The following is an 18,461-nucleotide window of genomic DNA, read 5'->3' as shown; positions in this document are numbered from 1 at the left end:
CCTTGTTTTATGTTACCCTGCTTTCTCGTGTTCCCGGGTGTTTTTCGGACTGCTTTTCTGTTATTGATCTTTTGCCTGTTGGATTAAGATTTTTGGATTAGCCTATTAAAACACTGCGATTGAATCTCTCGTTTCATGTGTGCATTCATAACACTTACCTTTTTATAATTTTGAAGAACCTTCTTTCACCACAAAGAAATTAATGTTTTTGAAGGTTCTTTATGGAACCATTTAGACAAAAAAAGTTATTTTATTCTTCTATGTCATCGTGAAACATTATTTTTTTTAGGAGTGTACATTTACCATCATTTAAAATAAAGGTTTCGCCTTCCAGAAATTATATTTAAGGCAGTGACATCCATTGTTATTTTGGTTCACTTGATTTAAACTGAGGTAATTATTTTTCTTATTAGCATCTTTATTACCATCTGCTTATATGTACACATGCTCAGCTGTTAGGGAGCAATATAAGAATGATCAGTTGACAGGAATGAATAAATAAAAATGAATAAATAATAAAAAGGTTTACATACAAAGCACTAAATTATGAATGATCCAGTTAGATATTGTCATGGATGACATTAGGTTATTTAGCCCTTTTTCTTTGAAAACAATACTTTGCAACTACAAAACATTTTGTTTGTTACAGGGTTTGCGCAAAATGTGTTTGAAATTCCATACCAGAATGGAGCCAGACCGAAAACAATGCCTAAATAGCTAAGTGCATTTGACTTTTGGTTAACATTAACCAAATAGTTTGTGTGGCCTAAGGGACAACAACAGTTTCAGAGAAAAAGCATGTTTTGGAAGTTTCTTTAGTTCTGATAAAGATTATTATTATTATTATTATTACTATTATTTCTTTGGAATAACCATTGGTGAATAATTCACAACAGACTAGTAGCATGACCAAATCATTATCCTTAATACCAAGAACCAACAGCCAAAAAGTAGTAATCATTTGACTTTAAAATGCAGGTCTGTTTATTTCCCCATATCTGCTTAGCTTACAATCAGTTTGCATAGCAGAGCTGATTCATTGTTCCAAACAGACCCTGCAGAATTAGGCTCTAATAACATGCCTGTCGTGTGAGAAGAACATTTGTTTGGACTATGAGTGCAGTGAATGCATTCATGTGTGGTGAATTAGACAGCTAGTTAGAGAGAGCAATAAATGATTTTTGTGTATTCATTCCCAACTTTTTTTTTCCCTCTGACCCACAATGAGTGTTTTTCATTCCCTTGCTTAGACTGAAGGAAAAGCTATTTTTTCTTGTCCGTTCATAACAACCAATATGCATTTTCCCTACACAGCCATTCACCTTAGAAGTACTGAAGGATTTCTCTCTTTCTCTGTGACACACACACAAACCTTTCCTATGTTTTGTGCCTTGTAATTTTAAGCTTTTTAAAAAGCGACCATTCCTCCAGACTTCCAGACTGTGCAAATCTCCTGAAGTATGTCTATCACCATACAAATCTGTGGTTGAGAGGAGTGTTTGATTGAGCTTTAAGTGTAGCGAAGCGTCCCTAATGTACAGAGCAGACAGACAGGCAACGAAGAGAACATGTGGTCTATAAATGTACACGTCACACACAGGCATGGTGGTCTCAGCTATCTGCCTGTGCTGCCCAAGCCTTTTTCTCCATCCACCGCTGTCTTCCAATCTTCCTTTTATGAAGATACTATACAAGACGTGTAATTTTTTACATTTTCATTTTAAACAGGAAGCACATTCATTTTATTTAGATTAATAATGAAAACAATTAAAAAAACTTTTATTTGAAACTAAATTTTGTTAATTTAAATTTATAAAAAAATGTATATATATTATATATATATTATATTATATATATTATGTATATATACACACACACAAACACACAAATATAGAATGAGTAAAACATACAAAGTTTATTTATTAGTTTATTTTTCATTTATATTTGTATTTTTTAAATATATAAGCATTATATATATATATATATATATATATATATATATATATATATATATATATATATATATATATATATATATGTGTAGTTTAGTCATATCATTCATATATATCTATCTATCTATATATATATATATATATGTAGACATTTACATTTATTCATTTAGCAGACGCTTTTATCCAAAGCAACTTACAAACTTTACACACACACACACACACACACACACACACACACACACACACACACACACACACACACACACACACACACACACACACAATGGCATAACAAATAAAAAGAAAATAGTATACAAAAAGATTAGAAAGGTAGTTGGATTTTTTTAAAGAATAGAATTAAAATATTGAGTGATAAAGTTAGAGGTCAAATAAAGATGGAAGAGATGTGTTTTAAGCCGATTCTTGAAGATGGCTAAGGACTCAGCTGCTCGGATTGAGTTGTGGAGGTCATTCCACCAGGAGGGAACATTTAATTTAAAAGTCCGTAAAAGTGACTTTGTGCTTCTTTGGGATGAACAATCAAGTGACGTTTAGTTAGTTTAGAGTGTATATATTCAGTTAAATAATGTAAATGTATAAAAGTGCATGTGTATATATTGAAATACAATGAACACAAAATAAAAATGAAAACATAAAATGTTTACAAGGATTAATAGGTTACAGTATAACGCATACATGTAAGTTCCCCACTCCTTTTCTAATGTAAGTGTTTAATTTGTAGTGTTTTCTAATACTCATTGTTGTCATTGGGATTGTTATCAGGAGTCCCATGAAGCGCTCTTACACTGCGGCCCGTGTTACCGATGGGTCTCTCAACAGCAGAACGTGCAAGATCAGGCAGACTTACTGCACAGCGGGAAACACAAGAGAGGATGATCTGTTTGTGTGCAGGGTGAATGGACCGATGTGATGAGGAGGGGTATGGTGGGGGCTTCTCTGTGGGAAACGGCAACTTCCTCCCTGTCTGTCTGCGAGCGGAGACCAGTAGACAGCAGCTTGGCTGAGTCTGTGGCACTGTGGCTCTGCTCCACCACACAGCAGCGGCAGCCCATGAGCTTGGCACCAGCCGGGAAACTGTTTTCATGTAGGCGTTCCCAAGCACTGCCACTCTCTTCCTGCTGGGACTGAAGGAAAGAAAGCGGGAGGGAGGAGGAGAGGAAGGGGGAGAGGAGGGATGCAGGAGCACACCTTACCCTCTTTACAAGGCACATCCTCAGAACACACCATTAGAAACCACCACCAGCACCACCCACACTGTCCAAGCAGTACTCAGCTCCAACACTGACCCTGGACTGCAGGTAAGAGCAAATATTTACTGTGTGACTGACTCTCTCTCTGTGTGTGTGTGTGTGTGTGTCCATTTTGCTGAATCGTGCTAAATGTTTTGGGAAAGAGCATGGGAAGCCAAGCAGACTAGACACTTGTTCCACAAACTCAAACAAACACTGTTAACTACTCTGCTGATGCAAAGAACTGGATGAAAGTAAAATAAAGTGACAGTAATGGTCATCCAGGGAGAAATAAATGGAATAAAAAATCATGTGATAGTACTGTGGCACTGTATTTTTTTTCTTTTTGGGTCCAGCTGCAGAGAACAGCTGAGACTTACTTTAAGTCCAAAGTAGACAATGTTCTTGGTACGCTTTTTTAATGATAAATTCTGTAATAAATACATGGAAGTGGGGCTTTTGCAATGAGGTCATGGTGTTTGTTACTGAGAAGTCAATGTAATATAACATATTTAGCTCTGTTAAGTCATGTTTTGAAATGTCCAATTGAAAAACCCCTAGAAAATGAATGTGTGGTTTTGACAACGTGTCAAGAGGTAAATTAATCTGATATTAATCGTGAAAATAGCTACTTACATAAATAAATCATCATGAATGATAAATTGATGAGTAGAACCACAAGAAATCAGTGAGCAGCTTATGTGTAGACAGGAGCCAAGCAACTAAATGAGGAAGATAGAGCCACTATAAAGTAAAGAGCTCCAGGACACAATTCTGTTTCAACTACTTCTTACTCTGTGATCATGACTGTACTTGGCTGTTATAGATCCATGATCATAAACAACTGTCAAAATGATTTTATAATTTGTCATATAGTCTCCAAAAGCTTCAAAAAATGATTGTTCATTACAATGTACAAAACAATCTGCCTAGCAACAAGATGAACACTCTAAAGACATTACAGTCATTTAAACACTGGACTCTTCCAAAGTCATTTTCACTGGAGCTGAAACTGATAACTCAGATGAAAGATGAAATCATCTGCGTTTCGATGAAACCATAAAAAGTGAGTCTGTGGTGTGAGACCAAGCCATGAAAGTTACCCAGAAGAGTGGAATAATATACACACTATTGCCATGGATGATGTGAATAAATATCTGACTGTTAATTGCAGCGATTAACCAATAAGAATCAAGTATTCCAGACAGGCGTGTTATCCAGAGAGCAACTAAGACTTCTGGTGTCAGCACTTGATGCAATTTCAGTTTCTGAGTGAAAATGGATTCAAAGTCAATTCTGCACCAATTTGGGTAGCACTTTATTTTACAGTCCTGTTCCTCATTTACATACTATGTACTTATTATAGCAATTACAATAACTATGTAATAACTAGGTACTAACCCTGAACCTACCCCTAAACCTAACCCTACCCCATGTAGTTACCTTGTATTACCAGAACTTTCTTGACACTGTAGGTACACTATAATTACATGTTAGTACATGTACTGTAAAATAAAGTGCAACCCCAATTTGTTCAGTATTTTTCCAGTAAACGTATTGCTTTAATCATAAAAACACCGGGTAGTAATGCAAATAGTTTTACAGTCTACTGCACCTTTTACAGTTTACTCATATTCTTTTAATCAACCTACAATAAAATCTAATAAATCAAGTCTATGACACACTCACAGGAAATGCTTTTTTACACATTAAAAAGTCACAAAAAATTATAACTAGGTAAAGGATCAGATCCATAGCTTGAAATCCTTTCGAGATAAATGTCAATTTTATCTGCCCTCCATGTTTCAGTTTCATCTGTCTACATCTGTGTCATGAGACTTGTTGCTGGTCTCTCAACACTTGCATGCCTGACCTCGTCTTAACTGTCCTCCAGCTGTGGGTTAGTACCCTTCACCTGTTTGATAGAAAGCTGCAACATTGATTTTGAGACATGAGAAGTCTGCTGAGAGCTGAGGAAACTGTGACCAGAAGCTCTTCCAGAGAAAGATGAGTCTGCTTCCAGCTCATAGACAGGGCTTGCCCCCCTAAATGGGGAACGGCCCTGCTGTCTGTCTGCTGCCAGGGAAAGAAAAACACCCCTCTTCCCTTGAGCAGAGGCCCCAGGGGAGGGGGGAAGGGGGTTAGCCTGTGTTTACTCTCTTTCGTAGCCTGGGAAGCTCAGAAGAGGAAGGTCTGTCTCGGCCGTCGCAGCCTCGCAGCGTGGTCTGTGGGAGACGAGTGTTTGGCGAGCTGGCGCTGCTCCAGCTGTGTCTGGGGTGGATAATGAACTCCAGGTGCTCCAGTGGGTAGTTTAAGACACCTGTCACCAATATTTAGTGCCAGGAAAAGCCAGACTGCAAACAGAGTGAGACGATCCGTTTGCTTACTTTAAGGAGCCTACCTAATTGGAGGTGCAGGTCTGATGAGGAGACATGAGATGGAGGAGAACTGGAGAACTCTGTGTGATTTGGTGATTGTTTTTTAATGGTGGTGTCGTCTTATATATCTGAATGCAGTTATGTGTGTGTAAGTTGTTGCATCACTGGTCACTTGAATACAAGCTGGAGAATCTCATTCTTTCTTTCACTGTATTTCATGCGCTCCTGCCAAAACATTTGTCAAGCACATGCAAACTGAGAGTGCATGTGCCCCTAATATTTTTAATCCAAGTGTATTTTCAATACAATAAATAAGGTTCTTTAAAGCAGAAAAGGGTTATTTTAAGAACTGTTCATTAAAAGGTTCTTTAGAGAACCAAAAATGGTGCTTTAGCATCCATGGAACCTTTTCGTTCTTTAGGTTATTAAATGTTCTTAATATTTTGTTTTATTTTAAGAACTGTAAAAAACTAGCTCTTCTATGGCATCGCCGTGAAAACCCCTTTTATTTTTAAAACCTGTATTTTTAAGAGTGTTCTATGGAATAGTCTACACTCACTGTCATCCACTCAAAGATATCCTAAGAAGATATAGCAGACTTGAACTGAAGCTCCTTTGTGCTCAGATCCGTAAAAAAAAAAAAAAAAAACTAATTAAACCTTTCGAGAGATTATTCCGTTTCTTTTCTCCAAATATTCATTCCCTGCAGGATGAGGATCTGGTCAAGGGCCCAGTATGTGGAGAGCAGTCTGGTGCTGCTTGGTCTTGTAACGCTGGCTCTGTCTCTGGGCAATCTCTCAAGTAGAGGACAGGTTTGTTATATTCACACAAATCTTTTTGCTAATAAATCAAAACCCATGTCTCAATAGATTTAAGTTTTTTTTTTGCCATGTATATTGTAATATAATATAAGGAATGTTTTAGCTTGCTCTTAGTATAGATGTTGGTAATTTTCTAAATGAAGACTTTATTTGCCACAGGAAGAGGTTGTTGCCTCTAACAGTCTAGAGGACGGGTTGGAGGTGATCACGTACTGGTGGGGAGAATGGACAAAGTGGACCGCCTGCACTCGTACCTGTGGAGGAGGAGTCATGTCACAGGAAAGACACTGTCTACAGCAAAGGTCAGCGGCTGTCACACAAAACACCATTTTATAAAGCTGTTATAAAAACAATCTGTTCCTGTTTATAATGTCAGTCAGATTTTCAGCAAGATAAATTTTATATGAAGAATGTTTGCACGAGGTTTCCCTGACACCACCCTACCTGCAAAATACAGCAAATAGTCAGCTTGCAACCCAATTCCTCCACATAAGAAAAAAGTTATTATTATGTTTAATAAATCATAACTATGATATAAAAAGGTGAACTTATTACATACTAAGTTATAATGATGTTTGACATGCTAAATCAATTATGAGATAAAAGTGTCATAATTATTAGAACATGGTGTCATAATTGTATAAAAGTAGAAATTATGACATAGTCATTTTCGTAAGATAAAACTTCATAATTATAAAACGTTTAAATTCTAGGAAAAAAAGACATTAGGACACACTAAATCATAATTGTGAGATATTAAGCAATAATTGTGAGAAAAATATGACTTATGTCCTACTTGAATCCAGCGTTTTGTTTCAATTTTGACCTTTCAGAATTTATACCTTTTGTGTCATAATTATGATTTATCCAGGCATGATTTTTTTGGGCCATCCATAAGTTAGTCTACTCACATGCAATGTTTTTGTTCCACTTTTCTAATAAGTTCTGAAAGAAAAAAAAAAGTTGTTGGTTTTAGTTTTCTTCCTTGAACCATTTCTAATCCTTAATCTTAAATCATTTAATTTTTTTTTATTAAGCACTGGGAAAACTTTCTGAGTGTAATAAATGTCCCTTTGTATCCAACTGCTACTAAACTAAAACAATTTCCTTCAAAGAAAGAAAACAACAACCGGTAAAGACAACATGACATGCACAGGCAATGCAAAGAAGTATCATCTCTGCAATGCAAAGGTCAGCTCACAGTATCCGTCTTTCCTTTTCCCTCTCACACACATTCCCAGTGCATTTAGTCTGTCTAACAGAAATACATCCCAGATGCCTGACTTGACAGCGAGCCCCACGTTCCACTTCCACCTGAGGCTTACCATTAATTCATGCATAATTTGCTTTTCTTTTTTTTCGCCAGTTTTAATGTCTGTTGCAACCAAATAGACTGTAAAGCGAGATTCACTTGCATTCAATTGACTCTCTTTCTGTGAATTACAGGAATGTCCTTCGACAGGAAGGAGCTTCAGAGAAGAGCAGTGCTGGTCATTCAACTCTCAGGTTTACAATGGAAAAAATTACCACTGGAAACCTCTCTATCCTGGTATTAACCATTTTATTTAATGAAGCTGTGCTGTGAAGGTATAATTTACGTTAAAACAATGAACTGTTCATATTCCTGTAGATGACTACGTTCATATCTCCAGTAATCCATGTGACTTGCACTGCACCACCTCTGATGGTCAAAGACAGTTGATGGTAGCTGCACGTGATGGGACGTCTTGCAAGTACAGCAACTACAGGGGCGTGTGTGTCAATGGAAGATGTGAAGTAAGTGGCTTACAGTATATTGCTGTAAGATTTCTCAGGCATGTGATCTTAGTTTATAAGCTGATGTGTACCTTTGCAGCCCATTGGATGTGATGGTGTCCTCTTCTCCCCCAACACTTTGGACAAGTGTGGCGTGTGTCAGGGAGATGGGAGCAGCTGCAGTCGCATTACTGGGAACTTTCGCCGTGGGGCTTCTAGTCTAGGTAATGTGAGTTCAGTGTTAGGTTGAATGGCACTCATATAAAGTGGTACTGTGCAAATTCATCAATTAAGCGAACTCTTTCTTCGAAGGCTATTCTTTCATAACTCAAATCCCAGAAGGATCATGGGACATCCAGGTTATAGAGAGGAAGAAATCTGCAGATATCCTGGGTGAGCAAACCTTTGAATGGCTTGCACGTTCAGCTGTGTGTAAGACTTTCAGAGTATGATGATACTTATACTTCATCTGTAATATCGAGCTTTTTCAATGACAAGGGAGACCAAGTGAAACACAATAACTGCCCTAGTAATCAGTGTTATTGTTGACTAAAACATTTAAACTATTACAAATCTGTGTTTTTTTATTTATTTAAATAACGCTGAAATTAAATAAAATATAAACACTATATTTTAAAAAAAATAAAAAACTGAAATACTTAAATGAAAAAAATTGGCTGACCTGAAATAAAAATAAACCAAAGCTAAAAAGAATTACAAAATGACATACACATGACTAAATGAATAAACTAAAATTAAATGAAAACTGAAAACAAAAATAGAATTCGAGAGACGGTTGGTTCATGAATGAGTTGTTCATGATTCAGGAGATGAATTATTTATGTTTCCCATAGTTTCTACATTCAAATGTTTTTTTTTTTTTGTAATTGGAAATATTGTTATGATCAAAGATTGCATGGGTGGATGTGTTCGGGAATTTGAATATAAATAAAATTTTAACTTTTTGTTTGTTTTGCTCAATAAAGAGTCAATAAAAGTGTCCAATCTTCCCATCATTATATCTCACCCTTGTTATTTTCCAGCTGTGACTGACCAAGCAGGGAACTTTTTCTTCAACGGAGCATATAAAGTGGACACCCCTCAGAACTTCCACGCAGCAGGGACCATTTTCAAATACCGGCGGCCTACTGATGTGTATGAGACGGGGATCGAGTACATCGTGGCAAAAGGGCCCATCGATCAGCCCATCAATGTTCTGGTACTGTAGCTGTGGTCCTCTCTTCGCCGCCAAGGGCTCATGGGTAATCTCACTGGCTGGCTAACCATGGCTTTGACTTAGTGCAGGCCAAAGGTCTAATGGTTCACTCTGCGTAAATGGTAATATTCTATTGTCCCAGGAGGAATGACTCAATTATTTCACTTCGCTCTGGGTTTATGGGACAAATGTGCGATGACGCAGTATTTCAGAAACGGAAATATTGTATTCTGGACATCTTTCAACCTCAGTGCCCTTGTATCGTCATGGTATTGTGTAGCATAAATATTATCTCAGAGCAGTCCAGAATGCTTGTTTCCTGCAAAGTGTACAATGAGATATATTTCTCAGAATTTCCTCTTAATTGCTGGACATGTCTCTGTCTTGCCTCAAAGGTCTGGAACCAAAATGGCCAAAATCCTTATATCACCTATGAGTACACAGTGATGAGGGACTCTATGGCTTCTGTCTCCCAGCCCCCCATTTACACGGGCCCCCAAGGAGGATCCAGTCTGGTGTCTGTGGAGATTGGGAGTGTTTTACACCTTAATGAGAGTGTGTATGATAAGACAAGCACCGGGCCACGAGCTGTGGAAGGACAAAAGCCTGGCCAGGAAACCAATGAAGTGTATGAGACGGCTAACATTGACTGTCAGCAGGATGCTAACACACAAGTCCAGTTTACAGGTGAATTTCTTAATCTGCTCTGTATTTGTCTATACATTTCTGGCAAAAAGTAGCTCAATTAATTTCATTTATTGGCATTTAAGGTTTTCATATCATAAGGAAAGTAAATCTGAGATTGTTAAATGTTTTTATGTCTATTTGTGTAAGATTTGTGTACACATTCACTTTATTTAGAATATTTTGGCAGAAAAATAAATAATAATAATTAAAAAAATAAATAAGTGAAAAGTTAGAGTGAGACCCTTGGGATATGTTTTTTTCTATTATTTTGTATGTGTGTGTGTGTTTTTTTTTCTCTCCCAATGTTTTCTTTTTTATCTTAAAATGTTTCAGGACATTTATTTTATTAAATTACCTTTTATTATCTAATTCAAAACTTAATTTCATTATGATATCCTTAAGTTAAAAATATAGACATGAATAAATCTTATAATTCTTTAGTATAATTGACCACTGAACACTGACATTCACTGACATTCACATATTTGAAATTTGTAAGATTCAAATGTTTTTTTTAAAGAACTCTCTTATGGGCTTACCAGTTGGTTGCCTTTAATTAATCAAAACTACAGTACAAATGTGATGGCAAAACTAAATTTTCAGCAGTCATTACTCCATTCTTCAGTGTCACCTGACAGAAATCATTCTAATATGCTGCTTTGCTGATTTTGATATGCTGATTTCTTAAAAAAAAAAAAAAAAAAAAAAACTGTTTAGTTTTTAAAAAATTACCTTAAAATGGCCAAATATTGTTGTCACCACATGCTTTCATGGTATCTGAAGTAAGTGGAGAACAGACAAGACAGAGAGAGTTTTTGGTTCACTGGGCAATCATTAGTGAGTTAAAAGGCCTCTTTCTACTGGCCCTATGGAGTCCTTTATAATGCATCAGCCACAGAAAAGATTAGCTAGAAATGATGAAAAATTCAAAGAGGCCTGAGATTTTCCCTCCATGGAAGACAGAGAGTTACGGCTATTTGTGTTTGTTGTCTCTCTGACACGAATAATTATAAATGAGTTTGGTTTTCCTGATGAAGGTTGTGCCCCTGTCTTGCAATATAATCTATGATACAACCTTACCCTTAAACCCTTTAATTAGTTGCTATCTGTAGTGATCCATTTAAAACCCAGACTTTATTTTGGATTGGTACTGACCAAGTTGTTGGGATCTATTTCAGATGTACCTTAACAGGTACAGCCCTCAAACAAAATGAATTGAATCTTAATGAATGAAAAGTGATTCCATCTTTTCATTAATAAGTCAAACCTTTGTTTTAAAAGAGGGGAACTGCAGCTGGCCCAGTGGAGTAGGAGCCCCTGGCCTAGCACCAATCAGCAGACCAGCAGAGGACATGGTAAACTCTGAAAACCTCATCTGGAGGGTGCTGCTGGGAGAACGGATTGGCGCAGACGGTGTTCTTGCTAACATCTCAACCAATCAGCTTCTTACTCGTAGAGATGGCTTGTCCTCTGAAGGCCCACTGGAGTTAGACTACAGCAGTCTTGAGCAAGCGGGTCTTAACGGCTCACTGCTTGAGTTCACCCTCGGGCAACGGCGAAATGACACCGGGGACTTCCTGCTCCTAAACAGAACTGTTACAACCATTTTACGCAATCGCAGCAATCGAACCAGGTAAACATGATTATGTACATTTTCATTTAAAAGTTTAGGGTTGGTAAGAAAGTGATTTGCTACTTTCTGGTCAGTGGTGTTTTATTGGGAGGGGCATTCTCATTATAGAGGACATTTGATTGGATAAAATTCTGTGTAGTGCAGGATGAGTCATCAAAACTCCAATTCTTATTCGAAGTCAGAAAAGCCAGCATGCTGGTTTGTTAAGTGATGGCATAACTTAAAAAGTTACTCTTCCAACTCTACATTATGCAAAGCTAACAACAGCTAAATCACATTTTCAAGTCTTTAATCAGCTCATTAGTAGTTCTGGTTGAGCATGAAGCAAGAAACCTCAAGATCATGCCAATGAACCAGTGGCTGTCTTTTATCAGTTGACTCTTTTGGCAGTTTCGAATGCTAGGGGTAGGTCTTAGACCTCCACCCTGGCATGCCAAAGTCATGCTGGACAGGCTCGGGTGGGACAGCCCTGCTAGTGGGAGAAAGGAATGTGCTGCAGACTCAAGCTCTGGCTTGGATTTTTTGTTAACGTTCTCTGAGACATTCAAAGAGCGCCGAGGGGAGACGGCCAAGCAGAGACTGGCGGGATTGCATTCCATCATATTTATAATTCATGCTGGGTTCCCTCCGCCACGTCCAAACACTGCATTACCAGCTCCTCTGCCAGAGATCATAAAGAACATCTCATGAAATGCCCTTACTCGTATCCGAAGGAGAAGGGAAAGAATCCAGGTGGGAAGACGAAGAGAAGGCCTGAATATTAGGAAGACTGACTGTCTGAGAAACATAATTCAAGATGTTTTGTTATTTGTGGAAAAAACGTCCCATAGATCACTCGGGTACAGACTACGCTTGTCGCATCAGATAAATCCCAGGAATTTATCACAAGGAACAAATTTTATTGGCTTCTGTCTAGTTGAGAGAACGCACTGTTTTCCAGCATTGACATTAAGGTAATGAGTGTGACTAGGAATGGTAAAAATGTTAGTGGTTTTATGACTGGAGTGTCAGTTTGTGTCTCGACATCAACAAACGTTAACCGTCTGCCTAATACACAGTGCAGGTGGCTATACTGTGGTCTAGTCTAAGATGCTCTATTTTCTTTTCTGCAGGAATAACCAAAGGCTCCTTCAGAAGAATAAACTGAGCGCTGCTGACATGTACCGCTGGAAGCTGTCCTCACAGGAGCCCTGCAGTATGACCTGCTCAATAGGTAACTGAGGCATTGGAACTTAGTCTCCTTGTCCACAAACATCCACACATAAACATTCATCATAACCATGTTTGTTTATGTGTATGCAATGCTTTTTCCTCAAATAGGCGTGTCGAAATCACTTGCCATGTGTGTGCGGTATGACGGCATTGAAGTGGATGATGTTTATTGTGATGCGTTGACTCGACCAGAGCCAGTCCATGATTTCTGCATTGGCAGAGAATGCCAACCCAGGTGCGTGTGCTGCAACTGTCACAGAAATGCGGAGAAAAAAGTATGGAGCTGCGCAGAATATCACACAGAAAAGAAAATCCTGTCATCATTTACTCACTTCATGTCATATTGCAAACCCATAAGAATTTGGGTAGCACTTTATTTTATAGTCCTGTTCCTCATGTACATACTATGTACTTATTATAGTAGTTACAATAACTAGGTACTAACCCTGAACCTACCCCTAAACCTAACCCTACCCCATGTAGTTACCTTGTATTACCAGAACTTTCTTAGATAAATACACTGTAAGTACACTATAAGTACATGTTAGTACACGTACTGTAAAATAAAGTGCAACTAGAATTTGGTTAATCCAAAAAAAACAAATTAAGGTATTTCTAATGAAAGCTGAGAAGTTCCTCTCCCTCCATTGAAAGTCAAAGTAACAAAAACCTAGAAAGAGGTCATAAAGGCATTGTAAAACAAATCCATATAAACTGAGTGGTTTAATTGGAGTGAAGAGATATGATTGCTTTATATGATGAACAGATCCATCTCATGCTTTTATTTACATCTAATCAATGATCGACACACATACTGTACATAAAACACATCACACACAATAAACGCAGAAGCACAATTGTGTGTGTGATGTGTGAGAACCAGTGAGGTTGGCTCTATCATGTGATTTACCATATACAGTATGACATATAGAGTATGTATGCTTTTGTAGCCACAATTAAGGGAGCAAATGATTAAGATGTGGAAAGAATTCCTAATACTAATCCACAATTCCACAGCGTGGGACTTAGTAGAAAAGATAAAAAAATGAAAATACTGTCATCATTTAGTCACCCTCATGTCATTCCAATCATTTTATTATGTCCCATGAAAAGTGGTACTTGACACAAAACTCTTACTGTGGTCTTTACGTGTAGATGGGAGGCAAGCAGCTGGAGTGAGTGTTCTCGGACATGTGGAGAAGGTTTCCAGTTTCGTCTTGTGCGTTGCTGGAAGATGCTGGCTCCCGGCCTAGACAGCTCTGTGTACAGTGACCTCTGTATAGAGGCACATCTAGAGCGCCCCCCAGAGCGCCGGGCCTGTAAGAGCCCCACTTGTGGTCCTCAATGGGAGGTAGCTGAGTGGTCAGAGGTAGGTTAAGAGGTCATTTAGTTAAGCCTCCATTATAACCTCCATACACCGCAAGTAAATAAATAAAGTTCAGTTTTTTGCCTTGTCCAGTAAAAATTCCCAAACATAATTTTCAGATGCAGTTTATATGAGTAGCAAAACTGTGGTACAAGAATAGTACATGGCATTTTTTTTGTCTAATTTGAAGATTTAACATACCATTAACATATTGCCTGAAAAGTATTTACTGTCAAACAAAAAAAAATGTTTAATTGTTTTTTTTCTTAACGATTCAGAAAATGTTTTTAATACAGAATGTGTAATTATTTATTAATATAAAATGCTTTGCCTCCGGAGTCATCAGTGCATCAGTGGAGTGTGTTTCTTGTGCATTTGTTAATTAGATAACTGATCATATTGGACCATGTCAATGTTAACAAACTAACATAGTGAGAGAACCTTGTTTTGTTTGTTGTGCAGTGTCCAGCTAAATGTGGTCGCAGGGATCTGGTTACACGAGAGGTCAGATGCTCAGATGAAACCCATGCATGTGATGAGGCAACTCAGCCAGCGTCTACCAAAAACTGCACCGGCCCTCCATGTGAGCGCCAGTGGACAGCGTCTGAGTGGGGACCGGTGAGATGGAACACTGTCAAGTTTTGAAATGCACACATAATGTCTGACGGTTTTTTCTTTAAATTGGGTTTAAATCAAGCACAATGCAATAAAGCACACAATAGGTATGCTAATAATAACTATTTAATAGTGAGAATTGGTCCCTATACTAAAGTGTTACCCCCTTTATATACAATTAGTATTGTTAATATTTTAAATTAGATTATATATATATATATATATATATATATATATATATATATATATATATATATATATATATATATATATATATATATATATATATATATATATATATATATATATATTGATTTTAGCCACAGTTCAAGCTATTTTGTTGTTTGTTATTAGTTTTATTTTTAATGTCTATATAGTATTCCTTAACTTTTACGTATTAGAAGTTAATTTTTTTATTTTATTTCAGTTAATGTTTATTTTATTATTTTATTAAGTCAACAATGTACAGGGGAGTCTCATTGGCCCAAAATCATGCTCCACATAAACAATAGTCCAACCAAAAATGAACATTTTGGATGACTTTTTCTGCAGAACACAAAAGATTACAGTAAACAACATCGGAGCCCACTGACTTTCATTGTATGGGAATTTCTCAAAATATATTTTTGTGTGTGTTTTGCTGAGGAAAGAAAGTTAAATGTTTGGAACTTAATTATTATTATTAATAAGTGGGCGAATTAACCCTTTAATATCAATTGTGGTTCTTATTGGAAGTGATTGCATAAAATTAATCTATACATTTCAATGTAAACAGTCAAATTAATATGTATTGTTTCAGCTGGTTAGGACATGATATAAAGCATTTTTTGTGTAGTGACTGTCATAGTAAGATCAGAAGGAAGACATTTAATGCTTCAAATGTTAAAAATGTTCTTCTTCCTTTCCTCTCAGTGTTCAGGCATCTGTGGGCATGGAAAAACAGTGCGGCATGTGTACTGCAAAACACCGGAGGGCCGTGTGGTACCTGAGTCTCAGTGCTCACCTGAAAACAAACCTCTGGCCGTTCATCCCTGCGGAGACAACGAATGCCCTCCACACTGGCTGACCCAAGACTGGGAGAGGGTGAAGATGACACTTATATGTTTGGAAAATGAATCATTTGTCAATATTTCTCCAGTAATCATTGCCTTCTGTCTCCCAGTGCAACACAACATGTGGACGCGGTGTGAAGAGAAGGACTGTGCTGTGTGTGGGCATCACGGGGGGGAAGGTCCAGATCAATGAGGACGAGGAATGTGACAGCAGCAAGCGACCAGTAGATGAGGACACCTGCTTCGAGAGGCCTTGCTTCAAGTGGTACACAACGCCATGGTCTGAGGTGAAACATTAAAACATGTATTCAGTTTATTACGCCACAGACAGCAAGTATTTATGTCTGTCAGACCGCTGCCCATGTAGGCCTTTACAGTACGCTAAGTGAGTTTATGAATGAATGAATGCTGCATTTATTGAAGATTCATTGATGATGCATTTATTCAGGTTCCCACGTTCAGGTGTACTTGACTGTTCTTTGTCCTTGCTTGTACTCATCTGTTTCTCAGTGCACCAAGACTTGTGGTGTCGGTGTGCGAATGAGAGATGTGAAGTGTTATCAGGGAAGAGAGCTTGTTCGTGGATGTGACCCTTTGACCAAACCTGTTAACAAGCAGACCTGTGCACTCCAGCCCTGCCCCACCGAACCTCCAGGTGTGCCTTTAACAGTTCACTGGAAAAATACTTTTATTTTCAGTCATTATTAAGTCATTGTTTTCCCACTCTCATATATAATTCTATGTAATCTCATGTATACAATACAAAGTCGAAAAGAACATAATTTATTAAAAATAGAAATCTTTTGTAACAATATACAATATAATTTTTTTTTAAATAAATGAATAATGTTATCTAGCAAGGATATGATAAATTGGTAAAAATGTGATGGCATAAATCCGTATTGTAACAGAAATATATAAATAAATAATAAATGCTGTTCTTTTTAACTTTTATTCTTGAGAGATTCCAGAAAAAAACTATCACAGGTCCAAAAATTTACAAATTAGGCAGCGCCCCTGTTTCCAACATTGATAATAAATCTGTATATTACAATCATTTCTGAAAAATCATGTCACATTGAAGACTGGAGTAATGACTGCTGAAAATTCAGATTTAACATCACAGGAATATTTTTTAATTGTAATAGTTTCACAATATTACTGTTGTTACTGTATATTGATCGCAAACTTTTGAACGGTAAGGGATGTTTTATAGCTTTACTTCTTTATAATTCTTTGGTCACATGACATGTGGCAATTGCTGTCATGTAATCAATGTGCCTTTTTTAGTCCTTGTTATTGCATTCATTATATTTATGATTTTATACATGTTTGTAACAACATGAATGTGATGAATGATGGCAGAATTTTCATTTTTGGGTTAGCTATCCCTTAAATATGAAATATGCATTTTGAAGCATTGCCCTCTGATTGTAATTCTACATATTATGATAGCCAAACATGTGGTATAGATCCAGAAAAATCATAAATACCATGAATATAAACTCTTTATCGCTTCTCCAGATGAAAACTGCCAGGATCGTCCCACCACCAACTGCTCGCTGGCTCTGAAGGTGAATCTGTGCAGTCACTGGTATTACAGCAAGGCCTGTTGCCATTCTTGCCGTAATCTTCGAGCTTCCTAGCTAGTCTCCACCGCTCAAGTTTTCATCTGTTCATGTCATCTGTTCAAGGATTGCAGCAAAGGAAGTTTGAATCAGTATTTGTTTATATCTTAAGCTAGCTCCATAAAACTGCATTACTGTCAGTATTACAAAAATGATACCTGCTTCATGACAATGTCCTGTAATTGTGGGATGCAGTAAGGAAATATTAAATTATTTGGTTATTGCTCAGAGGATTATATTGCATGTCTTAAAAGTATTTATTATTCGTCAGGTTTTATTGGACATTTATTATCTGGCAGTGGCAGAGGTGGATACTGAATGTTACCTCTGGCTGAAGATGGCTGATTTAGTACTGTACATCCAAACACAGGCTGAGCCTCAAGCCACTGCTGGCTCTTACGCTCTACTGTTTACTTTATCCGGTTTAACTATTGCTAGACCTAGGCTTATGTTAATTTATTGGTCACAGCAGTAGTTTTATTGGGTTCTCTCATTCTGTATGCATCCAGTTCAATCATTTTTGTATTTCATTCATTTGAGTTTTGATTGACAATGGATTTAGCAGAGCTTGACATACCCAAGTCATTTTATCCTTGTCATTGAGCGAGTCCTGACACTTGAACGTGCTATAGTTGAAAATGTATCTGATTCATGTATTGTTTTACTAAGAAACACTAAACTTAATGCATTGTACTACCTTACCTCAAGTACAAAAGACAATCAAATGAAGGTCATTTGATTTTCTTGTAGAACAACTTTTGTGTACCTCTCAGTATATTATAAATAATAAATATTATACTCAAATGAAATGCTGTGGTTTTTTGTTGTTGGATATTTCTAGCACACGTTTTAATATAATATAATTTACATTAAGAAGGTGTATGTTTTATCAGTGT

General features: G+C 37.2%; 1 protein-coding gene across 1 annotated transcript; it reads left to right on the top strand.

Moving 5' to 3' along the window:
- The first annotated feature begins 3,039 nt into the window (after window positions 1–3,039).
- On the top strand, window positions 3,040–18,331 carry adamtsl2 (ADAMTS-like 2). Its single transcript, XM_052557118.1, has 19 exons — window positions 3,040–3,271; window positions 6,290–6,392; window positions 6,561–6,703; window positions 7,517–7,592; window positions 7,848–7,950; window positions 8,032–8,177; window positions 8,257–8,380; window positions 8,469–8,549; window positions 9,200–9,375; window positions 9,768–10,059; window positions 11,341–11,692; window positions 12,805–12,905; window positions 13,013–13,139; window positions 14,060–14,273; window positions 14,733–14,888; window positions 15,798–15,968; window positions 16,048–16,224; window positions 16,448–16,592; window positions 17,462–18,331. Exons 2-19 carry the CDS (start codon window positions 6,291–6,293, stop codon window positions 17,581–17,583), a joined length of 2,808 nt encoding a protein of 935 aa, XP_052413078.1. The 5' UTR covers window positions 3,040–3,271; window position 6,290; the 3' UTR covers window positions 17,584–18,331.
- Window positions 18,332–18,461: the final 130 nt, after the last annotated feature.

This window comes from Carassius gibelio, chromosome B5 (genome assembly GCF_023724105.1).
Source record: "Carassius gibelio isolate Cgi1373 ecotype wild population from Czech Republic chromosome B5, carGib1.2-hapl.c, whole genome shotgun sequence".
Classification (NCBI taxonomy): domain Eukaryota; kingdom Metazoa; phylum Chordata; class Actinopteri; order Cypriniformes; family Cyprinidae; genus Carassius; species Carassius gibelio.
This window is presented reverse-complemented; position numbering and strand designations above follow the sequence as displayed.

Coding starts and splice junctions, on each gene's coding strand:
- adamtsl2 (XM_052557118.1), top strand. CDS start 6,291: ATGAGGATCTGGTCAAGGGCCCAGTATGTGGAGAGCAGTCTGGTGCTG. Junction 9,376..9,767: donor ATCAGCCCATCAATGTTCTG/GTACTGTAGCTG, acceptor CTTGCCTCAAAG/GTCTGGAACCAAAATGGCCA. Junction 12,906..13,012: donor CAGTATGACCTGCTCAATAG/GTAACTGAGGCA, acceptor TTCCTCAAATAG/GCGTGTCGAAATCACTTGCC.